The sequence below is a fragment of the Eschrichtius robustus genome, chromosome 16 (assembly GCF_028021215.1).
Source record: "Eschrichtius robustus isolate mEscRob2 chromosome 16, mEscRob2.pri, whole genome shotgun sequence".
Taxonomy (NCBI): domain Eukaryota; kingdom Metazoa; phylum Chordata; class Mammalia; order Artiodactyla; family Eschrichtiidae; genus Eschrichtius; species Eschrichtius robustus.
Genome location: NC_090839.1, coordinates 813151 through 833826, shown reverse-complemented (window position 1 = coordinate 833826; position 20676 = coordinate 813151). Strand labels below are relative to the sequence as shown.

Below are 20676 nucleotides of genomic sequence, written 5' to 3'. Positions count from 1 at the left end.
GCCCGCCGGCCAGATCTTGTCCCAGAAGAAGGACAGGAAGGTCAGCTGCTTCCTGAGGAAGGGCTCCATGCCCGGCGGCGCGCCAGGCCCTGCAGGGGACGGAGAGGGTGCAGCAGCGGGGCTCGGGGACCCCGACGGGGAGAAACTGGAGGGGCGGCGCGGCGCCCCTGCTGGCGCAGGGTGGGCGGGTGAGAGTCGCTCCAGAGGCCCCCGCCCGCTCCCTGCGGTGCTCACACCAGCGCAGGGTGGCCCTCCAGCCCCGGCCACACGACGGCCGCTGCTCTCCTCGACCTCTAGCGTGACTCGCGGGCAGCACTGGTCCCCCACCGCTCCGAGCCGAGTGCGTCTGGGGCGGGATCTGTCCCAGGACGGCGTCGGGGCGGGGCCTGGAAGAGGGTTTCCCAAAACCGGCGTCGGGGCGGGGCTATGAGGCGGGGTCTAGGTGGGTGGGGCCGTGGTGGGTGGAGTCTCGTGGGCTGTAGAAGGCGACGCGGGGAGGTTCCTGTGGGGAAGGAGACGTCTGCGTCTTGACTGTCAAGGTCACTCTCGTGGTGTGATCTTGTAGGACAGCTCCGCTAGGTGTTCCCCTTGGGGAAAATGGGCAAAGGGTGCTTGGGATCTCTGTGTTATTTCTTACAACTGCAGGTGAATCCACAATTATCTCAAAACTGAAAGCTGCATTTTAAAAATTTAGCTGAGGAACAAGAAATAGAAAAAAAAAAAAAAAAAAAGATGGGGCCAGAGATGGCAGAGGTCCAGGACATGCCTGACCCAGAGCAGGAGGGGAGACTGCTCTGCCGCCCACTCCCTCTCTGTGGGTGCGGGCGGCTTCCTCTCACCACTTTCCAGGTGCCAGCCTCCCCTTCAACCTTCAGATAGTACCCCCTTTCCAAATCCAACTCTTGCGTTTCAGACCCCTAAATAACGACATAACAACAGCTACAACTTACAGAGTTAGCGCCCAGGGCACCCACGCACTCCCTCCCAGGCCTGCACCCAGAGGACAGGCTGTTGGGCGCTTAGCCCGGCAAAGCCTCCTCCCAAGAGTGAGGTTACCGGGAGTGGTGGGCGTGCCCTGGGGGGCAGGCCTTGCCACGGAATAAAATGGGAGGGGAGCTCAGGGACAGACACCCTAGTCTGGAAGGGTCCCCACCACTGACCTGCAAGGGGGTGGAGGCAAGTGGCGTCCCTTGGCTTGAGGAGGCATCCCGGCCGGGGCTCGGGCCGTGACACCCCAGGTTCCCAGGGAAGGGAGCGAAGCCTCTGGACGGTCTGTCTGAGCTGAAACCTGGGGGCGGGCCCGGGGCTGAGACTCGGTTCCTTCAGTCGGGTCCTGGGGCGGGGAGCGAGCCCCGCGCGACCTGCCCGCAGCCCCTCAGGTCGAGGGCGTCCGACCCCCACGCCCTGGGCTCTCCGCCCACCCCGCCCCCCACCCCCGGGGGGCGGGACGTCACAAAGGCCCGCGGTCCCCATGGCAACCCGCGGAACGCCGCGGCGCAAGGCTGGGCACCCCCGCCCTGCGCACAGTCGGCAGCACTGCTCTGCCCGCTCCAGGACGAAGGGCAAGTGGGCGCGGGGAGGCGGGCTGGGGGGACGGAGGGCTAGGGCAGTGTGGCAGAGGTGGGCAGGCGGGCGCGGGTGGGGGTCGGTTGGGAGCAAGTGGGACTGGGGCCGGCCGGGGGAGTGTAGGGGGTCTCGGAGGCGAGGAGGGTGTAGGTCTGGGTAGGAGGGCCAGGACAGGAGGCTTCTTTGGAGGAGTTCACCAGCAGCCCCTCTGCCTTTTCCACCTGAGAGACGGTGGGCATCTAGAAACACCTCTGACCTGTAGCCAGGTCTGGAGCTAGAGTTCCCTCCAGAGGCAGCTTGAATCTGCCCCAGGCTCTGGCCACCGCAGGACTTAGGGCAGGAGTCCTGGGTCCTGGTCTCTGTTGCACCTCAGCCCAGATACCCTGTCTGCAGTGTCCAGGACCAGGGTGTGCCGCCTCTGCCCAGGAAGGTCAAGGCCTGGCATTTGGGGAGGGAGACCAACTTGGGTCCCAACCTCACTCTGCCCCTTAGCAGAGCAGCCTTGGGCGAGTCACTCAGCCTCTCAGCTCCCGTTTGGAATTCATCCAACCCCTGAAGCCACTGAGTCTGTCTCACTGCCCTTGGGGGTGGCTGGGACCTGGGACAGCAGCCGGGGATGCTGGTCCCTTCTCCAAGGAGCCCCAGCCTTGTGGTCAGGGCCTGCCAGCCTGGGAGCACAGCTATGCCCAGCTGTGGGGTGCACCGGCCCCTCCCACAGACACTCAGAGCTGGGAACCCAGGCTGGGGAGGGGTGCAGAAGGACACTCAGGCTCTGGGGTCTACGGCTGGGCTAGAAGCCTGGATGGAGAGCAAGCTACGAACTGTTCTAGCTTCAGGCACCCCATCTGTGAGGCAGGGTAACCGTTCAGGGGCTTTTCTCATGGACTCAGTGGGCTCATGGAGGTCCTGAGGCCCCAGGACACAGCAGGGCTCGGTAACCAGGAACTGGCATGTTTACTTCTCAGAGCTGAGGCCGGCAGCCACCCTGCCTCCTGGGCTTGGCCCCGGTCGTCTGCTCTGCGCCTGTAGTGGGGCGTGGAGGGTGTGCAGGACAGGGGTGTCCCCAGCTGGGGTCTGGTGCTGCTCAGACAGGATCACACTGAATCCTGTCAACAGCTCCAGGGAGCAGCGTGACCCCATTTCAGACACGGCTGCACAGCTCGGCAGTGGCTGGGCTTTCCGCACGGGCCATCCTGGCCCAGAGCCCCCGTCTCAGCCCTGCCCTGTGTCATCACAAACGACCATCAGTAGAGTGTCGTGTCGGCCCCACGGTGTCCGCTTTTATCTAGATCTGCAGACTGCTCACCCGGCCCTCCAAGCAGCCTCTTTCCAGAGAGACGAGCCCTCCCCACAAAGTCCTCCCCGCACCCCCCCCCAGCAGGCTAGAGGGCCCAGCATGGGGGCCAGTGGGCCTGGAGTCACCCCCACACAAACACTGCCCCGAGTGAGCCCCTGGGTGGGCGGCAGAGGCCAGTCTGACCGTCCCGCTCATACCCTGCCCTCCACCCGCTGCTCCCAGACCATGAACTTGCAGGTGACAGGCCTGGACCCGGACGGAATGAAGCTGGACGGCCCTCAGTGCTTCCTGGACCAGGAGGAGGCGGAGGAGGCGGAGGAGGCCGAGGGTCGGCAGCTGCTGGAGCCCGAGACGTGGCGGGCCTACGCGGAGCGCCGCAATGCTCTGCGCAAGTTCCTGACCTCGGCCCTGAGCCCCCAGCTGCTCAAGCGCCACCACGCCCACGTGGAGCTCCTCAAGAAGTGCTCCTACCACCTCGAGCTCCTCCCCAAGCACCTGGCCCTGGGCGACCAGAACCCGCGGGTGCTGCCCACCACGTTCCAGTTCATCGACCCGCAGAAGTTCCAGCGCATGAAGAAGGTGGGCGCGGCCCAGACCAAGATCCAACTCCAGCTGCTCGGGGAGCTGCTGCAGCAGCTAGACCACGGCCGCTCTGAGCTGGACGCCCTGCTCGAGTCACCGGACCCTCAGCCCTTCCTGGCGGGCTGGCGGCTCGTGGAGCAGCGGCTGGCAGACCTGGCGGCCGTCACGGACAGCTTCCTGGCCACGATGGTGCCAGGGCGCCTGCACGCCAAACACCGCCTGGTGTCTGACATCAACGCCACCAAGATCCCCCACATCCAGCTCACGCTGAGCACCAAGATGCCCGTCACGTTCGACCGCAAGGAGTCGGTGGCCCACCAGGACTGGGTCAGCCTGCGCTGGTTTGTCACCCTGCAGCCGGCCGTGCCAGAGCAGTTTGAGCTGTGCTACGAGCTGCTGGACCCACGGACACAGCAGGAGTGCCTGCAGTGCGGCATCTTCCCCGTGGCCGCCTTCACCTTTGACGTCCGAAACCTGCTGCCCAACCGCTCCTACAAGTTCACTATCAAGAGGGTGGAGGGCTACACGCTGGTGTACGAGCCCTGGCTGGACAGCCTCACCCTGCAGACCAGGCCTAGGCCCCCTGAAGGGCCCGCCCCCCCGTAGGCTGGGCAAGCTAGGCCCGGCCCTGACCACACCTTCCTAGAAATGATTTTCTAGTACTTATCCACTAATAAAGAGGAGTATAAACACACATAGACAATTGAAGAAACAAACCTACTTACTTTTTAAAGGAGGCGGCAGCCACATGAGTGTTTTTCCTGACTCAGCCCAGCCCACCCACAAGTCCCTGGCCCCCCCAGCTCCTGCTTCCTTTTCTAGGGGGAGTCCCAGGCTGGCCTTTCCAGGACACTGACCCCTGGAGCAAGAAGCCTCAGCCCTGGCACGTAGCTGCCACTACCAATGAGGAGAGCTGCTCCAAGGCCTGCCAGGTGGCAGCCCCAGCCCCTCCCACGTCCATCTCCCCCATCCCCATCACACTAACCAGCTGTGACACCTGGGCACAGGCTCTGGCCATCTTTCCTGCCTCTTACGCTGGGATTCCTCAAGGGAGGGCAGTACCCCCAAGTCCTGCCAAGACCCCGCTGGGGGCAGTCACAGATAGGCCCCAGTACTATCAGCCCCAGCTTCATTGAGGCCAGGGGACCCAAGGCCAAGAGGACATTTTATTATTATTTTTTTAATGAAAATAAAAGTACTATCTTCTCCCCAAAAGAAGCTGAAGCACCCCCATTGTGAGGTGGGTGAGGGTCCTAGCAAGGGAGCCTGGTAGGGTAACCCCCCCCAGATCCACACAAATGCATACCTTCTGTTTGGGGGGGGGCCTCCCTACAGCCCATCGCCCCTCCCCACCAGCTCCTGGTGTCCAGCCCCAGACGGGCGACCTAGAGAGTCTGTCCTTGCCCGCCAGTGTGGTCACGTGACCCGCAGCTCGGCCAGCAGCTCGCTCACTTCCTGAAGGTGATGCAGTCATCGGCGTCTACCTGCTCCAGCGGCTTGGCCCTTCAGGTCCAGGAGGGACGGCACCGTGTACCCTGGCTACGGCCGAGGAGGGCTGTCCACGGGAAGAGGCCCAGAGCCACCCTCAGTACACTGCTAACCAGCTTTCCGTCCACCACCACGCACACCGTGATGGTCACTAGGACAGCAGGCCCCTGAGAAGATAAGGTGTGGCCAGGGCAAGGGGTCAGGAACAGGGCCCCTTCCCCACTGAGAAGCGGTTTGGTGAGGGGGGGACCTTAACTGGGTCAGAAAGGCCCAGCACCACCCACCCCAGCTATGGCCAGTGTCCTCTGCAGGGCTGGTATTGTCTCAGCCTGTGGCTCCCCTCCCAGGCCTCTCCAGCCGCCTGCGTGCTGCTGTATGCCACCCAGAGGGTCCAGCCGCACTGTCATGCTATCTGTGGCATCGCGTGGCTGAGGGGCTCCCTCCTGGATGTCCTGCAGATGGAGTTGTCCCAAGGCTCCCAGGGGTCCAGGGCAGAGTCATCGTGCTTGCTCCACGGAAATGTCCGGAGCAGCAGAGGGTGGGGCATGGCAGACAGAAGTCTGGGGAGGGGAGAAGGGCAGGAGCTGGCCAGGGGACCAGAGATGTGGGTTTGTGCGGGGTCACACTGGTCCAGAGACCCGCACGCTGGGGTGAGGGCTCGCCAAGGGAGCTGCCCGTGCGTCCCGGGGCGTGGCACGCCGTCCGGGGGACTTCGGGGTCAGCGCTTCCCTCCCCTGGCCCCGCCTCGCGCCCTCACCGGGTAAGGCGGTGCCGGCCGCAGGTACCCGGCTGTGGGCGGCTCCGAAGCGCCCTCCCGGTGTGGCCATGGAGGCCGGGGCACAGGTCCGCGTCCGCCCCGCCCCATCGTGCCCGCGGCTTTGTGCCTCGCGGGCCTCTCTCTCTCAGCTGGACTCGTTCGCTGCCTGGTACACACGGCCGCAGGCTTCAAATCGCGCCCGAGACTTAAAAGCTTGGCCCTCACTGCGACGAGGCCCCGCCCTCCGCCCGCGGCCCCACCTCGCAGCTGTCTGACCGCGGTCCAGCCCCGCTTCCTGCGCCGCGCCCTCGGGGCTTCAACGCCTCTTCCTCCCGGAAGCCCTCCGTGACTCCAGGTTGATGAGGGACTGGCTCCCTGCCCCGGGCATCTGCTCCTCCTCTGTTCTAGCGCTTTTTCGAGAGACACTAGAATTCCCCATGCCTCTGTGGCTGCCCTAGAAGAGAAGTGCCCTTTGGAGCAGGGCTCACCGGGCTATCGCCACTGCACAGAGGCCATGGGGAAGTGGAATTGCACTGAGAGCGGTTTCCAAGGTCAGAGCTGCCTCGGGAAGGGCTGGGGTCGGGGGCAGAGGTTTCCACAGAAGGCAGGACAAAAATGCACCCTGAGGGGCAAGTAAAGTTCCTCAGTCCTGCAAAGAAATGCACACCCGGGCAGGTTGTCCCAAAGGCCCTGACCTGGGAGCAGGCCTGAGGGTGTGAGGGGGCTGCAGAAATCTGGGTGGAGCACACGACAGCCGCCTGGGGCACCGCCATCACAGCCCTGCACCCCCGCAGGGGTCTTGTCATCTGGTTCCCCTCCCAGGGCGCCAGCCCCTGAAGGACACAGGGCTGGGGGTCTGAGTTAGACGGGGCAGTGGTGGCAGAGAAAAGGCCGCCTTTTCCAGGGAGGCCTCCTTGAGTGTGGGCTGAGGACCCTGTTCCAGTAAAAGGCACTGGCTTTTGGTGTATTTTTTTTAAAAAGGGGCTTCCCTGGTGGCGCAGTGGTTAGGAATCCACCTGCTAATGCAGGCGACACGGGTTCGAGCTCTGGTCTGGGAAGATCCCACATGCCGCGGAGCAACTAAGCCCGTGTGCCATAGCTACTGAGCCTGCACTCTAGAGCCCGTGAGCCACAGCTACTGAGCCTGCATGTCACAACTACTGAAGCCCACGTGCCTAGAGCCCATGCTCCGCAACAAGAGAAGCCACCACAATGAGAAGCCCGCGCACCGCAATGAAGACCCAACACAGTCAAAAATAAACAAATAAATAAATTTTTTTAAAAAAATGAAGTGAGCCCCACAGACGGCACCCAGTGTGGTCAGGGATGGCCAAAGACCAAGGAGCAGCCCTAACAGGACTCCCTTCCTGACCCCAAACCTTCCCAGGGACACCAGGTCTCATGCCGGTCCAGGACCCCCCGGGACCGGCATGCTCACGGCGGTGTTGAGCATGCGAGCGTCCGTGAAGAACTCCAGGGCAGGTGCCCCCGGGTTCAGCAGGCTCCGGTGGGTGTGTACCATGGTCAGCACCCCCACTCACAAGGGTGGGTGCCCTGGGAGGGGGATGGCCACATGGTCAGGCTGGGCTGGGAGGGGGAGGGGCCCACTTCCGCAGCACCAAGCACCCACCTGGCAGGATCTCCAAGCTGCACACAGAGACCTGGCCCAGGTCCCTCTTCCTCAGCTCCTGCCTCAGCATGCTCACCTGGGGACACACGGCCAGGTCAGCAGGCCCGGGTGAGCTCTCAGTGTGCAGTGAGGGGCCCCAAAAGGACAGCAGCCCCGACAAAAACGGGACTCTGGCCCCCATGCCCTGGGAGGTGAATACCTCAGCCCCTTGTACAGAAGGGGAAACTGAGACCGAAGAGGCCCAGCCTGGGGGCACACAGGTCCACCAGGCCACGGGGCAGGGAGGCGGTACCCTGTCCTCCGCCAAGCTTCCCCGTTGGGAGTTGGGGAGGGAGGCTCTCCCGGGCAGCTGGGGCTACCTGGGCACTGCCTACCTGAGCACCGTGGGACACCGCGCAGATGGCCCTCTGCTCCTGGGGGCCCCAGCAGTGGAGCCAGGTGTCATAGACCTCCTGTACCTTCTCAACGACCTGCACGACCTCGGCCGTGTCCAGCCAAGTTGTCGTAGACATGTCGTGCTCCGGACTGCCCGCCACGTGGCAGAAGGTGAGAGGCTAGTGCTGGGGGTGGTGCAGGATCTTGCCGCTGGCGTGGATGGGGCTGCCCCCGGCCACGTAGAAGTGGCGGGAGACAAAGCTGACGATGGCCTCGGTGCAGCGGTGGTTCCCGGGCGCAGTGACCTGGCTCCTCTCGGCAGCCGTGTGCGTCCCCTCCTGGTAGTGCTGGACCAGGCGGTGCAACAGCGTGGGTCCTGCTGCGGGGCCCCCGTGGCGCGGGAGAGCCTGGGCGCGGCCTGCATGGGGTCCCCCGCCAGGACCAGGCAGATGCCGGGCGTGGCGCGGCGTAGCGGGGCGAGCGTCTCTCACTCCAGCATCTGGGTGGCCTCGTCGATGAGGATGTGGGAGAAGAAGCTGGCGGGCACCCTGAGCTTGCGGGCCTGGGACGCGGTGGCGACCACGATGCTGTGTCGCTCCAGCTCGGCCCACATCGGCACGCGGAAGGCCCGGCAGTCCTTGGTCAGGCAACAGTAGCGCAGCGTGGCCGCGTCTGTCTGGCTCAGTGGGCAGCCCGTGTCCATCACCCAGAGTGGAGTGGCCTTGGGGTGACCGCTGCTGGCGTGGCTGTGGAAATGCTAGGCGATATAGATGTCTGCTGCCCTGCGGGGGGCAGGGAGAAGGAAGGGCATGAGGGACTCAGCAGCTGGCAGCGGGGCGATGGGCTGCGTGCCCCCTGGGCTGGTCCCCGTGGTGACCGCCACTGGCAGCTTCTGCCTGCTGTTGCCTGGCAGGGCGGGTAGAACGGGCGGAGGGCAGGGCACAGGCCAGCGGGTTGGGCAGCACCAGCTGCTCCTCGGGCAGTGCGTCCATGGCCTGGTGCCAGGGGGGGAAGGCCAGCAGGTCCATCTGGAACTGGACTTCTAAGATCTGCCTGGTCTCGGGCTGCAGCCCCAGGGATGCGCAGTAGTGGGTGGGCGGCAGCAGCCACGGCGCCTGCTCCGAGCCGGCCCGGGTCTCCACGGGGGCCTCAAGCACCCTGAGGTCAGGCGCAGGCACGGGGGCCACGAGGGCTGTGCTGACCGCTCAGCCCAGCAGAAAGCCCTCATCCGTGTCTGGCACCCGGGAGGGGATGGGCCCCTGCGCGTACAGCGCTCCCGGTGGCGGGAAGAGGATGTCCAGGGCTGGCGTCTCCAGCGCCGTCTGCAGGGATACCGGCCCGAAGGTTCAGCCTGGTGGGGAGGTCACGGGTCAGTGACCAGAGCCGTGGCCTGGCTGGCCCTCCACGGCCCCCGCCCGCTCGCCGGCCCCACCCACTCGGCCACCAGTTGCTGCAGAGCCACCTCCTCCTCGTGGAGACGCTGGTGCAGCCTCTGCAGATAGCTGGCGGCGCAGATGGGCCCGGGTCGGGGCCGCCGGGACAGAGCTCCAGGCCCAGAGCAGGCACCTTGTACTTGGCCGTCCTCTCCACGCCAGGCCCCACGTGGCAGTTGCCAGCGTGCCAGCGCTCCAGCTCCTCTGGAAGGCCAGGCGCTGGCGTCCCCCAGAGCCCCCAGGGGTGCGCCTGGCCCAGCTGCAGCTCCAGCTTCCTCAGCAGCACTGGCCGGGGGCAGAAGTGGAAGACCACCCATTGCTGGACGGTGCCGAAGCAAGAGCTCTGCACACGCACCCCAACCCGGAGCTGGGCTGGGAGCCGGGCGTGCAGAAGCGCTTCCCCAGCGTGCAGACCCGGCCTGGAGGGAGGCTGGGGGCTGCCAGTGAGAAGTCTGCTCCCGGCGCCTGCTTGAGCAGGGCCACGTGTAGCAGGGGTGCCTGGGGGAGAAGACGATGGTGAGGTGACCCCTGGACCCTGTCCCAGCCATCAGGGTCCAGGCTGGTGCACAGACCACTCCCTCCCCTCCTGCTTCCGGGCTGTGACACCAGCAGGGTCCTTGGCCTCTTTGAACCTCTGAACCTCGGGGCTCCCTCTGCAAAACGGGGTCACTGAGCCCCTGTGGATGCTGAGCGAGGTGGTGGTGCTGCGTGGGGCCCTCAGGGTGACCAGCCTGGCCCCTCCTTCTCTGCACCAGATACCCGCCCCCAGAATCACCCCGCGGGGCAGCCTAATCACAGCCTCAGGAGAGGCTACTGCAGAGCCCAGACCCCAGCTGACCCACCCCCGGCTGTGCTGACCCCTCACCTCAGTGAAGGTCCAGGCGTGCTGAGTTTGCTTCTCCTGGGCCTGATGCGCCAGGGGCTGGTTGAAGTGCACAGATACGCCTTCAGCGGCCTCAGCCAGCCACACAGGGAAGCCTGGCCCCAGCCCTGCCCCCACCCACTCTCTCGGCCTCCACTTACCAGCAGGACCTCACTGCGGCTCTGCTGGTATTCGGCCAGCGGCCGGGCCTGGTAAGGCAGCAGCCCCTCCCGCCAGGCTGTGTGCTCCCTCAGCGCCACGGTCCCGGCGCGCTGGGTCCACTCTTGCAGCGCCTGCTCTGAATGCGCCTTGGTGCACACGTCCCCGAACTCACAGAGGTTGGGCCTGGGGGGCGGGGGAGGGGGGCAAGAATAAATTCCGCAAGACGGCGCGTGGCACAAGCGGCTTCCCTAGACCTCCCTTCCCCACCCCTCAGAGGCTGGGGAGGTGCTGGCCACACAGAGGGGACAGGGGACCCTGGTTCAAGATGAAGATGGCGCACCCTGCCGCCCCATCCTCACCTCGGGCAGAGCCCCAGCATGGAAAGCCCGGCAGGCAGGCTGCGGTGCTTCCAGGGCACAGCCATGTCTAAGGCCAGCATCTGTGTATGCTCCAGGGGGGAGCAGTGGTTCTCGAAGGCCTTCCTGGAGCCGCAGGTGGCCCGGCAGGCGGGGCAGTACAGCTGGACGCCGGGGGGCTGGCCGTGGGGGTGCGTGTGCCCATCCCCAGTGAGGGCGTGCGGCGTGAGCAGCTCCCTGTGATGGAGACTCAGCCCCTCAGCCTCCCACACGGCCACCTCCAAGGCGCTGTGGTCGCCCTGGCATCAGGACGCCCCCTGCCCGCACAGCCACCCGCGCCCCACCGACTTGCAGAAGGCCAGCGGCTGGCCGTGCGGGAGACGTGGCCACACCTCCACGCCGTGCGGCTTCCCGCGGCCCTGGTGCTCACGTGGGAAAGGAGAGAGGGGCAGGCTCCGTGCCTGGGGCAGCAGCCCCGGGAGCCCACGGGGCTGAGGAGTGGCGGGCGGCGCTGGAAGCAGGGAGAGCAGAGCTGCAGGAAGCGGCCCCCCACTCCGCGCGGATGGCCTCGGCCAGGCGCGCAGCTCACCCCGGGCCCTGCTGCCCCGCACCCGGGTCTTCAGCCCCAGACGGCTGCCGCAGTGCTCACGCTCAAAGGTCCAGACCAGCGCCTCCTCGGGGCTCCTGGCAAAGGGGCGCTGGTTGGGGTGGCGCCGGCAGCCGAGCCCCGGCTGTAGGAGCGGCAGACCTGGCCGCGTGAACCGCGGGATCGTGGGCGGGCGGTCTGCCTCACACCGCACCCTGCTCCTGGCGGCTGGCTTCAGGCGGGCCAGCGGGATCTCTTGGGGCAGCTGTGCTCCACCCTGCTCAGGAGGTAGGTCTTTTCCATCAAGCCGCTGGGTGCAGCGGAAGCAGCACCGGACACAGGTCCACCTGGGCGCACAGGCCGGCCAGAGGTAGCTCCTCGGTGGCTTTGCGACCCTGGCAGTGCCGTCTCTGATGCTGGCCTGGCTCTGTGGGGCGGAATCTGAGGCTCAGCTGGTCCTCTGGGCTGTTCACCTGCGATGAGAAATCCGGGACAAGAGGACCGAAGAGCCAGGTCAGCGGGGCCATGCACACCGGGCCGGGGCTCGGACGCACTCCGCCCCTCCCCCGGGCAAGGGAACTGACGGCGACACAAAGATGACGTTGTAAAAGGAAATGGGGCGCCAGCCCTGAGTCCGAGAACCCGCCGCTCCAAAGGAAAACTTGAGTCCACCTCCAGGAGGGGGCCAGCGGTGCGACCCCAGCCCGGGTTGATGTCCATAAACGGGGGCGGCGGGAGCCGGGTCAGGACCAGAGTCCGGAGGTCGCTGACTCTCCCCTGAGCGATTGTGCCCCTGGGTGACTCAAACCTCTGAGTGTGGAAATTACCTCATGCCCCCCACTCCACCGCCCCCTCTCCCGGTCCCAGGGCCGCCCCAGACCACAGTGGTCTCTCCGCCCCTGGGGTCGCCCCGCGATCCCTCCGCTGGTTCACGGTGGGAGGGCCCCTGGGTCTCAGCAGAATTCCAGTCAGGCCCCGCCGGGGTCCCCGGAGGGCAGGGAGAGTGTGACCCTGGGCAGTTTGCTAAAAGGGCTGCAGGTTTGCGGGGAGAGAAACCCAGAAAAACAGAGCATGCGGAAAGGTGCTCCCAGCAGAGCAGGTGGGCGGCCCCCGCCCAGGAGGGGGCCCTTTCCTCAATGGCACCAGCCAGCCTGGGTGGGAGGGGACCTGCCCTCTAACCCAGGGAGACTCTGAGGTTATATCTACCCCCCTAAAATGCACCAAAGATGTCTGGCCTGTGCCAGGCATCACCCACCATTACTTGCCTTGACCTCATCCAGCCTCACCTCCTAGATTGTAGAGCTGCCTGGACAAGGGGAGGGCCGGCCGTGTAACCAGCAGATACGGGGACGTGTCAGGGACCGCGTGCTCCTCCTGGCTCTCCTGGGAGACACCGAAGTCAGACGCATCTCCCAGCTCCACCACAGAGACCCCCAGACTGTGCCGCCAGTTAACCACTCCCACCGTGCGGTAATAGGCAGTGAGACGAAGTGGTTATGACTGTTTTAAGCCACCACCTTTCGGGGTGATGTCTTGCACAGCAACAGATGACTGATATACCAACACCCACCCTCCCACAGAAAGCCCATCCACGTCCACCCATGTGGGCGTCCTGTTGGGAGGGGCGGCAATGGAAGATTCCCATTAGGTCAGGAAGTTGGCTGAGTGCCATGAATTGTCACGTCAGGAGCCTCAACGTATACAAACATCCAGCTAGAGGAAAACGTTCCAAAAATAACCGCAGAAACAGAAGACCTGCGGATGAGCCTAACAATAAATATGCAAGAGAACGGAAAAGTTCCCGAGAGCCACAGTAGAACACCTCTGACAGTGGGATGGATAAAGAGATGTAACACATCTGATGTATTACATCAGATGACTGCTGATGTCCATCCTTCCTAAATGGATCTAAGAGTTTAATGCAATTCCGATAAAAATGCTGAGACGAATTAGAGGGCAGATAAGCTGATTTTATTTTATTTCATTTTTTTATTTTTTTAGTATTTATTTATTTATTTATGTATTCTGGCTGCTCTGGGTCTTAGTTGTGGCATGCACGCGGGATCCAGTTCCCTGACCAGGGATCAAACCCGGGCCCCCTGCATGGGGAGCTCAGAGTCTTACCCACAGGACCACCACAGGGAAGTCCCTGATAAGCTGATTTTAAAGTTCATTTGGAAAAGCACAACATAAACAAGCAAGAATAGGCAGGAAAATTATTACAAAGACGAGAACTAGGAAACTGAAGGAGAGAGAACACTCCCAAATTCAGCATTATCCTGATACCAAAGCCAGATAAGGACACCACAGGAAAAGAAAATTACAGACCAGTAATACCCCTGATGAATATAGATGCAAAAATTCTCAACAAAATATTAGTAAACTGAATTCAACAGCACATTTAAAATGCTGGGCTTATAGAAGGGCTATACCACAGCATAACAAAGGCCATATGTGACAAACCCACACTTAACTCGATGGTGAAAAGTGAAAAGCCTTTCCTTTTAAGATCAGGAACAAGAGAGGGATGCCACACTTGCCGTTTCTTTTATTTATTTATTTACTTATTTACTTATTTATTTACTTATTTATTTATTTATTTGTTTGTTTGTTTGTTTTTGGCTGTGTCGGGTCTTCGTTGCTGGGTGCGGGCTTTCTCTAGTTGTGGCGAGCAGGGGCTACTCCTCGTTGCGGTGCACGGGCTTCTCATTGCAGTGGCTTCTCTTGTTGCAGAGCACGGGCTCTAGGCACGTGGGCTTCGGTAGATGCAGCACACAGGCTCAGTAGTTGTGGCACACGGGCTTAGGTGCTTCCGCGGCATGTGGGATCTTCCCGGACCAGGGCTCGAACCCATGTCCCCTGCGTTGGCAGGCGGATTCTTAACCACTGCACCATCAGGGAAGCCCACACTCGCCATTTCTATTCAGCAGAGTACTGGGGCACCAAGTCCTCGGCCTCTTCAGACCCTTCCCCTCCTCATCAAGCAGGCATCACACACGGCATCCTGGATCCCTCCTCCCTCCCTACACCCATCAGCAAGTTGATCCAGAACCAGATGCCGCGTCCAAGTCTAGAATCCTAAGCAGCCTCCCAGCTGGGTCCCTTCGTCCACATCCCTCTCTGCTAGGAACACAGCCGTCCTTTCAAAACTCTGCTCAGGAATAAATGCAGAGGTCTAGGAAAGGACAGTGTATGCAGCCATCATAGTGGTAAGTGAAGCAGGACGTCCGTGTGGTCTCAAATTATCTCCCCAAGCTACCTACTAATTACAAAGGGAAAGCCATCAGAGGTACAGAAGCCATCAGTGTCCCCAGAGACAGGACAGCCTGACTTCATGAGCCCCAGGCATGACGCACCGCCAGGGACGCAGCCTCAAAAATGCAGACGTCAACCAATCAGGAGGAAGCATCACACAGACTCTGCAAACGTCTCTCAGGATGTCCAGGTCGTGAATGACAAAGACTGAGGAGTCGGCCCATTGTGGAGAGATGAGGAGGTACAGACCTGACTGTACCTCAGGCTCCAGAGGGGATGTCGGTCAGGAAGACATGTGTACCCATCTGTGAAATTATTAGACAGTTACCATCTGAGTGTGGGCTGGGCAAAGGTATAATCACTGCAACAGTGCTGAACTCCCTGGTTTAATAATGAAATGTGCGGGGTCAAGGGCATGGCACCTGCAACTTACTCTCAAACGGTTCAGAAATAAAAGTTTATGCATGTGACAAATCACATGGGACAAAATGGAAGCAACTGGTGAATCTAGATAGAGCATATAGTTCTTTGCACAATTTTTGCAACTTCTGTGTACATTTGAAATTACGTTAAATTAAAAAGTAAACAAAGCATCTGCTAACACTCCGGTAAAGCCGGACTTCTGCACCCAGCATATTTCCAAGTGGGTAAAGCTCTTCCTCAGCCGCCCTCGCCGTAGCCTGAAACCCCCGGAAAAGCCCCCGATAGCCCCCAGTATTACCGCGGGTGGGGAGGCCCAGCCTGGAGCCCAGGCCTGTTTACCTGTGACAGGGGGGTCTGGTCCTCAGCTGGTGGTCCCAGCAGCCTCTGGTTACACCCACCCCAGCAGAGCTTTTAAGGGCCATCAAGGACCCTCCCAAGGTCACACCCAGGGACCCTCCCAGCTGGTGGGAAGGTCACACCTGGCCCTGGGCAAGCAGGTTGTTGTGTCTGTGGGTGGGAGGGTCTCAGATCTCTTCAGCATCCCGGGAGGGTCCCAACTTAGCCTGTGGGGAGGATCTCTTAGAATCGTCCTTCCCTGTGGGGTCACGGGGAGAGGGTCATGGGGGCCGCATCCCACTGCAGATGGGGATGGGGTGGGGGATCTGACCACGAGGTCTCACCCCAGGAAGGGTCGGCACCGCGGCTCACCCCAGCTGCGTGCTCTCTGTCCTGACTCCACGACGCCTCTTCGCCGTGGGTTCTCACCTCCACCCTGAACCTTGCCTGGAGCCCCAGACCAGCCCCCGGGCAGAGGGTGACCCTGGGGAAGATGCTGTCCCCGGGGGAGGCGCCGTGGGGGGCCCCCCACGCTGCCGCTGCCCAGATCAGACCCCTCCCTCACCTGAGGCCTGACCGCTCCTCTGAGGAAGCACCTAGTGGGCTGGTCAGCTCCTCGCCTGTCCCTTGGTGGCCCACTCCCCCCCTCTTGCGGATGACCCGAGGGAGGGGCCTCATCAGGACTGAGGAAGGCGGGGTGGGCGGGGCGCTTCCCAAGCCCGGAGGACAGTCTGCACGGGCAGCAAAGCGGGGGCTCTCCTGTCCGGGGTCGGCTGATCTGGAGGGGCTGCAGCCCCGGCTGACCTGGCCCTCCCCCGCCCCGTCCCCAACCACGGGGACTCCAGACCAAGGCCAGCACGCACCGTCCACTGAGATCGGGCTTCCAGTCAGGGCCTCGAGGCCAGAGCCCGCATCCTCTCTGGAAACACAGGCTCCTGAGGCCAGAGGTTAGCGTCCACACTCCTGGCCTCTGGGTCTCGAACCTCAGCGTGCAGCCCGCCTGCCACCGCCCAGGGGAAGCCCGCTCCTGGCTGCGCGGCCCATCTGGTGCCTCCAGGACCTGCAGCTGTAGGAGGGGATTGGTCTTTGTGGCAGATGCTGGGTTGCTGGGATCCAGAACACGTGGAGCGCCAGACAGAGCCACTGCCGGTGTCAGGAGAGCATTGGACAGAGGGACGGGAGGGTCTGGGATGACCCACCCCTGTACCTGCGGTCAACTGGTCTTAAAAAGGGCACCAAACCAGGGAAAGGGCAGCCTTCCCAACTGATGGTGCTCAAACAAATGGATAAACGGAGGGAAAAATGTAGAGAAAATGAGCCTCTAGCCCCGTCTCACCCTGCACAAAAATTAACTCAAAAGGGATCATCTGAATGTCAAAGCTAAACCACAAAGGTTTTAGAAGAAAACAGAAGAAATCTTCACAGCCTTGGGGTAGGCAAATATTTCTTTAAAATACATGAAAAGCACAAAAAAGTTGATAAACTGGATTTCATAAATATCAAAAATTTCTTCTCTTCAAAAGATGCCAGTGAGAAAAAAGAAAAGGCAAGCCACTGACTGAAAGAAAATATTCAAAATACACATATCTGATGAAGAACTGTATTCTTTTAATCTAAAAACTCAGTAATTTTTGGACTTCCCTGGTGGTCCAGTGGTTAAGACTCCACGCTTCCACTGCAGGGGGCGCAGTTTCAATCCCTGGTCGGGGAACGAAGATCCCACATGCCGCGTGGTGTGGCACCCCCCCCCCACCAAAAAAAGCCCAGTTTTCTTAAAATGAACAAAATATTTGGACAGACACTTCATATAGAAAAATACAAATGACCAAAAAGCACATTAGAAAGGTGCTCGAGTCATTGGTCACCAGGGAAATGAACATAAAAACCCAACGAGATACCACTTAGAACCCTTAGAAAGATTGGCAATACCTTCTGAAAGTACTGCTTTTACAACATGTGATGCACTCTGAACTTTCTATTCTATTCTGTCCTACTATGTTCCATTCTGTTCTACTGTAGTCTATCTATCATATTCATGTTTAAGAAAACACGATCTTCTAAAGTGATTTCACAAACACTAAGTGTGTTACCACCTGTTTGAAAAACAATAACCAAGAAGCTATATCAACTATTAACCTAGTAACCTAACCTTAAAGTATATAAAGGACTCAATTTGATTTATAGGATTAGTGGAATCCCAATCAAAATCCCAGCAAGCCATTTTGTGGATGTTGAAAAACTGAATATAAGGTTTATGTGGAGAGGGCTCAAAAGGCCCAGAACAGCCAACAAAACATTGAAGGAGAAGAACAAAGTTGTAGCACTGACTACCCGACTTCAAGACTCACTGTAAAGCTACAGGAATCAAGACAGTGGGTACTGGTGAAAGAACAGACAAACAGATCAACGGAACAGAGCAGAGAGGCCAGAAGTAGATCTCCATAAATATAGTCAAGCGATCTTTGTCAAAGGAAGCAAATGCAATACAATGGAGAAGAGACAGTCTCTTCAACAAATAGTGTTGGAACAACTGGACATCCATCCACAAGCAAAAGATGAATCAAAAGAACTCCTAAAGCTCAACAATGAGAAAAGGAAAATCATGGTTTAAAAAATGGGCAAAAGACCTTAACAGACCTCCTCGCCAAAGAAGATATACAGATGGCAAATAAGCACACGAAAAGATGTCCCCATCATATGTCATCAGGGAAATGCAAATTTAAGCAATGAGATACCATGAACACACCTATTAGAATGGCCAAAATCCAGAGCACTGACACCACCAAACGCTGGTGAGGATGTGGAACAACAGGAACTCTCATTCGTTGCTGGTGGGAACGCAAAACGTTGCAGTCACTTAGGTGGTTTCTTAGTGGTTTCTCACAAAACTAAATATACTCTTACCATAGGATTCAGCAGTCATGCTCCATGTTATTTACCCGAAGAAGCTGAAAACTCATGTCCACACAAAAACCTGCACACAGATGTTTATAGCAGCTGTATCCATAGTTGCCCAAACTCAGAAGCAACCAAGATGCCCTTCAGCAGGTGACAGATAAATAAACTGTGGTCCATCCGGACAGTGGAACATTATTCAGCACTAATTGAAATGGGGTATCAAGCTGTGAAAAGATGTGGAGGAACCTTAAATGCATTTAAGCGAAAGAAGCCACTCTGAAAAAGCTACAGACTATATGATTCCAACTCTATGACATTCTAGAAAAGACAAAACTATGGAGACAGTAGAAAGATCAGGGGTTGCCAGGGGTTGGGGGGAGGGGTTGGGGGCAGAGCAGGATGTTTAGGGCAGTGAAACTACTCTGTATGATACTGTAAAGGTGGATACACACGTCATCATACATTTGTCCAAACCCGTAGAACGTACACCACCAAGAGTGGGCCCTGATGTAATTTCGGACTCTGGGTGATGACGACGTATCCACGTAGGCTCATTGGCTTTAACAAATATCCCACTGTTGTGGGTTGTTGAGGACGCTGAGCCAGCTGGAGGGGGATGGGGGATGGGGGATGGGGGATGGGGGATGGGAAGTCTCTGTATTTTCCACCCAACTTTGCTGGGAACCTAAAATAGATAAATAAATAAATAAGAATAATAAATAAATACATAATAAATTTTTAAAAATTAATTAATTTATTTTTTAATGTTTGGCTGTGTTGGGTCTTCGTTTCTGTGCGAGGGCTTTCTCTAGTTGCGGCAAGCGGGGGCCACTCTTCATCGCGGTGCGCGGGCCTCTGACTATCGCGGCCTCTCTTGTTGCGGAGCACAGGCTCCAGACGCGCACGCTCAGTAGTTGTGGCTCACGGACTTAGTTGCTCCGCGGCATGTGGGATCTTCCCAGACCAGGGCTCGAACCCATGTCCCTTGCATTGGCAGGCAGATTCTCAACCACTGCGCCACCAGGGAAGCCCCATAATAAATTTTAAAGTATTTTATTTAAGGGATATCAAACCAACGCACCAACCAAGAGGGAGATTGTAAGTCATCTCGCTCAGAAACCAATGGATCAAGCTGAACAGAAAACAAACACAAATAATGAAATGCCAAACAGCACAGTTAAGAACTTGATCCAATAGATGCGAAACTCACCCAGCCAAGAGAAAATACACGTTTTGTTTTCAAGCACACGTGGCCATTTACAAGAATCGATGTTGTATGGGCACCCGCTGGCGGATACATGTCATCACGTAGGGGTGCTGGTGCCCCCGAGACGGAGGACCTCAGGCAGGGCTGTGTGGGGGCTGGAGGGACACTGGGAGATGGAGACCACGTGGGAGAGGGCGGGGTCCCTCTTGAGGACATCAGGCATCTGGCCCCACCCCCCGGGCCCGTCTGGTGAGCCCTGCTGCGAACAGATGGCGCCTGCCCCCTGGGGCTCCTGTGCCACTCTGCCCACAGGAGTGCTCAGCCACACTGGGCAGGAATTCGCTTGAGGTGGACGGTGTCCTCGTGCCCCAGCCCCTGGGAGGGGACGGGTCCTTCTGTCCGCCCCCGGCTGTGCCAAGAGGCTACACCTGCACCCGTGACTCTCTTCAGTATGCTTTCAATGATCAAAGAACTGGTTTTTGAGGGTGTTATGCAAATCGCTGGAGGAGAAAAGGTGACCCGAGGTGCCCCCACCAGGAGGCTGCCCTGCCTTCAAGACCCCCACCCTTTCTGGACCCTGCTTTCCACCGGCGCTGCTCTCCCTGCCGGGGTACCATCCAGCCCAAGGCTGCAGGAACCAGCGCACACAGGCCGAGGATGAGTGAGACGCCAGGTCCACTATCAGTTTGGAACTTAGAGAAGGAAGCAGCAGGTGCCGTGAGTCAGCGTCCGGGCGCTGGCTGCAACGGTCCCTGCTGGAAATCCACCCTTCTGAGTTTTGGGGTGCTTCCCTGTACGCCCTCTCTTGCAAGAACCAGGCGTTAACAAGCTCTCAGCTGCATTCCCGCCCCGCCCCCGCCCATGCAGGCTCACCGGGGCCCACCGTCCCTGGGGCATCTGTGGGCACCCCGGATCTGATGGCCCAGGACATAGTTCTGGGGGCACCGCCATCCACCCAGCTGCTCAGGCCAGCCTCCTGAGACCTCACCTCCAAGACACAGCCCCTCCATCACTGAGCCACGGTGACTGCTCCGCTCCGGCCTCGGGCCTGCTCCCTCCCTCCCACTGCCCACTCTCCACACGTGGTCTCTCCTGCCTGCCTAGGCGCTGACACTGCCCAGGGCCCCTCAGTGCGCTCTGCCCCTGGAGTGGCCATGCCCTGTTCACGGCCCTGGACACCTTCCACTCCCGACATGCCCCCTTGGGTGGTTCTCAGGCCACAGGAGCCAGGCTCAGAGGAGTCAGTGGGGTCCTGGGCAGGTCCCACAGCTGAGGACACGGGAGCAGCCAGTGGGAGTGGGCGGAGGTGGGCAGCCGCCCACCTGGGCTGCAGAGTCTCCCCAGACGCCTCGGCCACGGCCACGGTCGAGGAGGACCCTGCGGCGTGGCCAGCGGCTTTCCTCCTGAGGAGTGGGGATGGGGGAATGGTGGTCACGTGACCCCTAGAAAGGGCTGTGTGGAGA

At 60.1% G+C, this 20676-nt stretch overlaps 2 protein-coding genes across 2 annotated transcripts; one reads left to right on the top strand and one right to left on the bottom strand.

Moving 5' to 3' along the window:
• The first annotated feature begins 3088 nt into the window (after positions 1 to 3088).
• On the top strand, positions 3089 to 4051 carry FNDC11 (fibronectin type III domain containing 11). The gene has a single exon (XM_068565380.1). It carries the CDS (start codon positions 3089 to 3091, stop codon positions 4049 to 4051), a length of 963 nt encoding a protein of 320 aa, XP_068421481.1.
• A 1955-nt stretch (positions 4052 to 6006) lies between these two features.
• Positions 6007 to 20408, bottom strand: HELZ2 (helicase with zinc finger 2). Its single transcript, XM_068565811.1, is given in 19 exon segments — positions 6007 to 6144; positions 6386 to 6523; positions 7129 to 7244; positions 7321 to 7396; positions 7695 to 8098; positions 8101 to 8477; positions 8602 to 9043; positions 9127 to 9219; positions 9222 to 9506; positions 9509 to 9626; positions 9994 to 10106; positions 10148 to 10335; positions 10512 to 11371; positions 11427 to 11567; positions 11767 to 11871; positions 15538 to 15592; positions 15674 to 16027; positions 19315 to 19515; positions 20326 to 20408. Coding segments are annotated over 19 exon segments (4287 nt in total).
• Between the last annotated feature and the right edge of the window lie 268 nt (positions 20409 to 20676).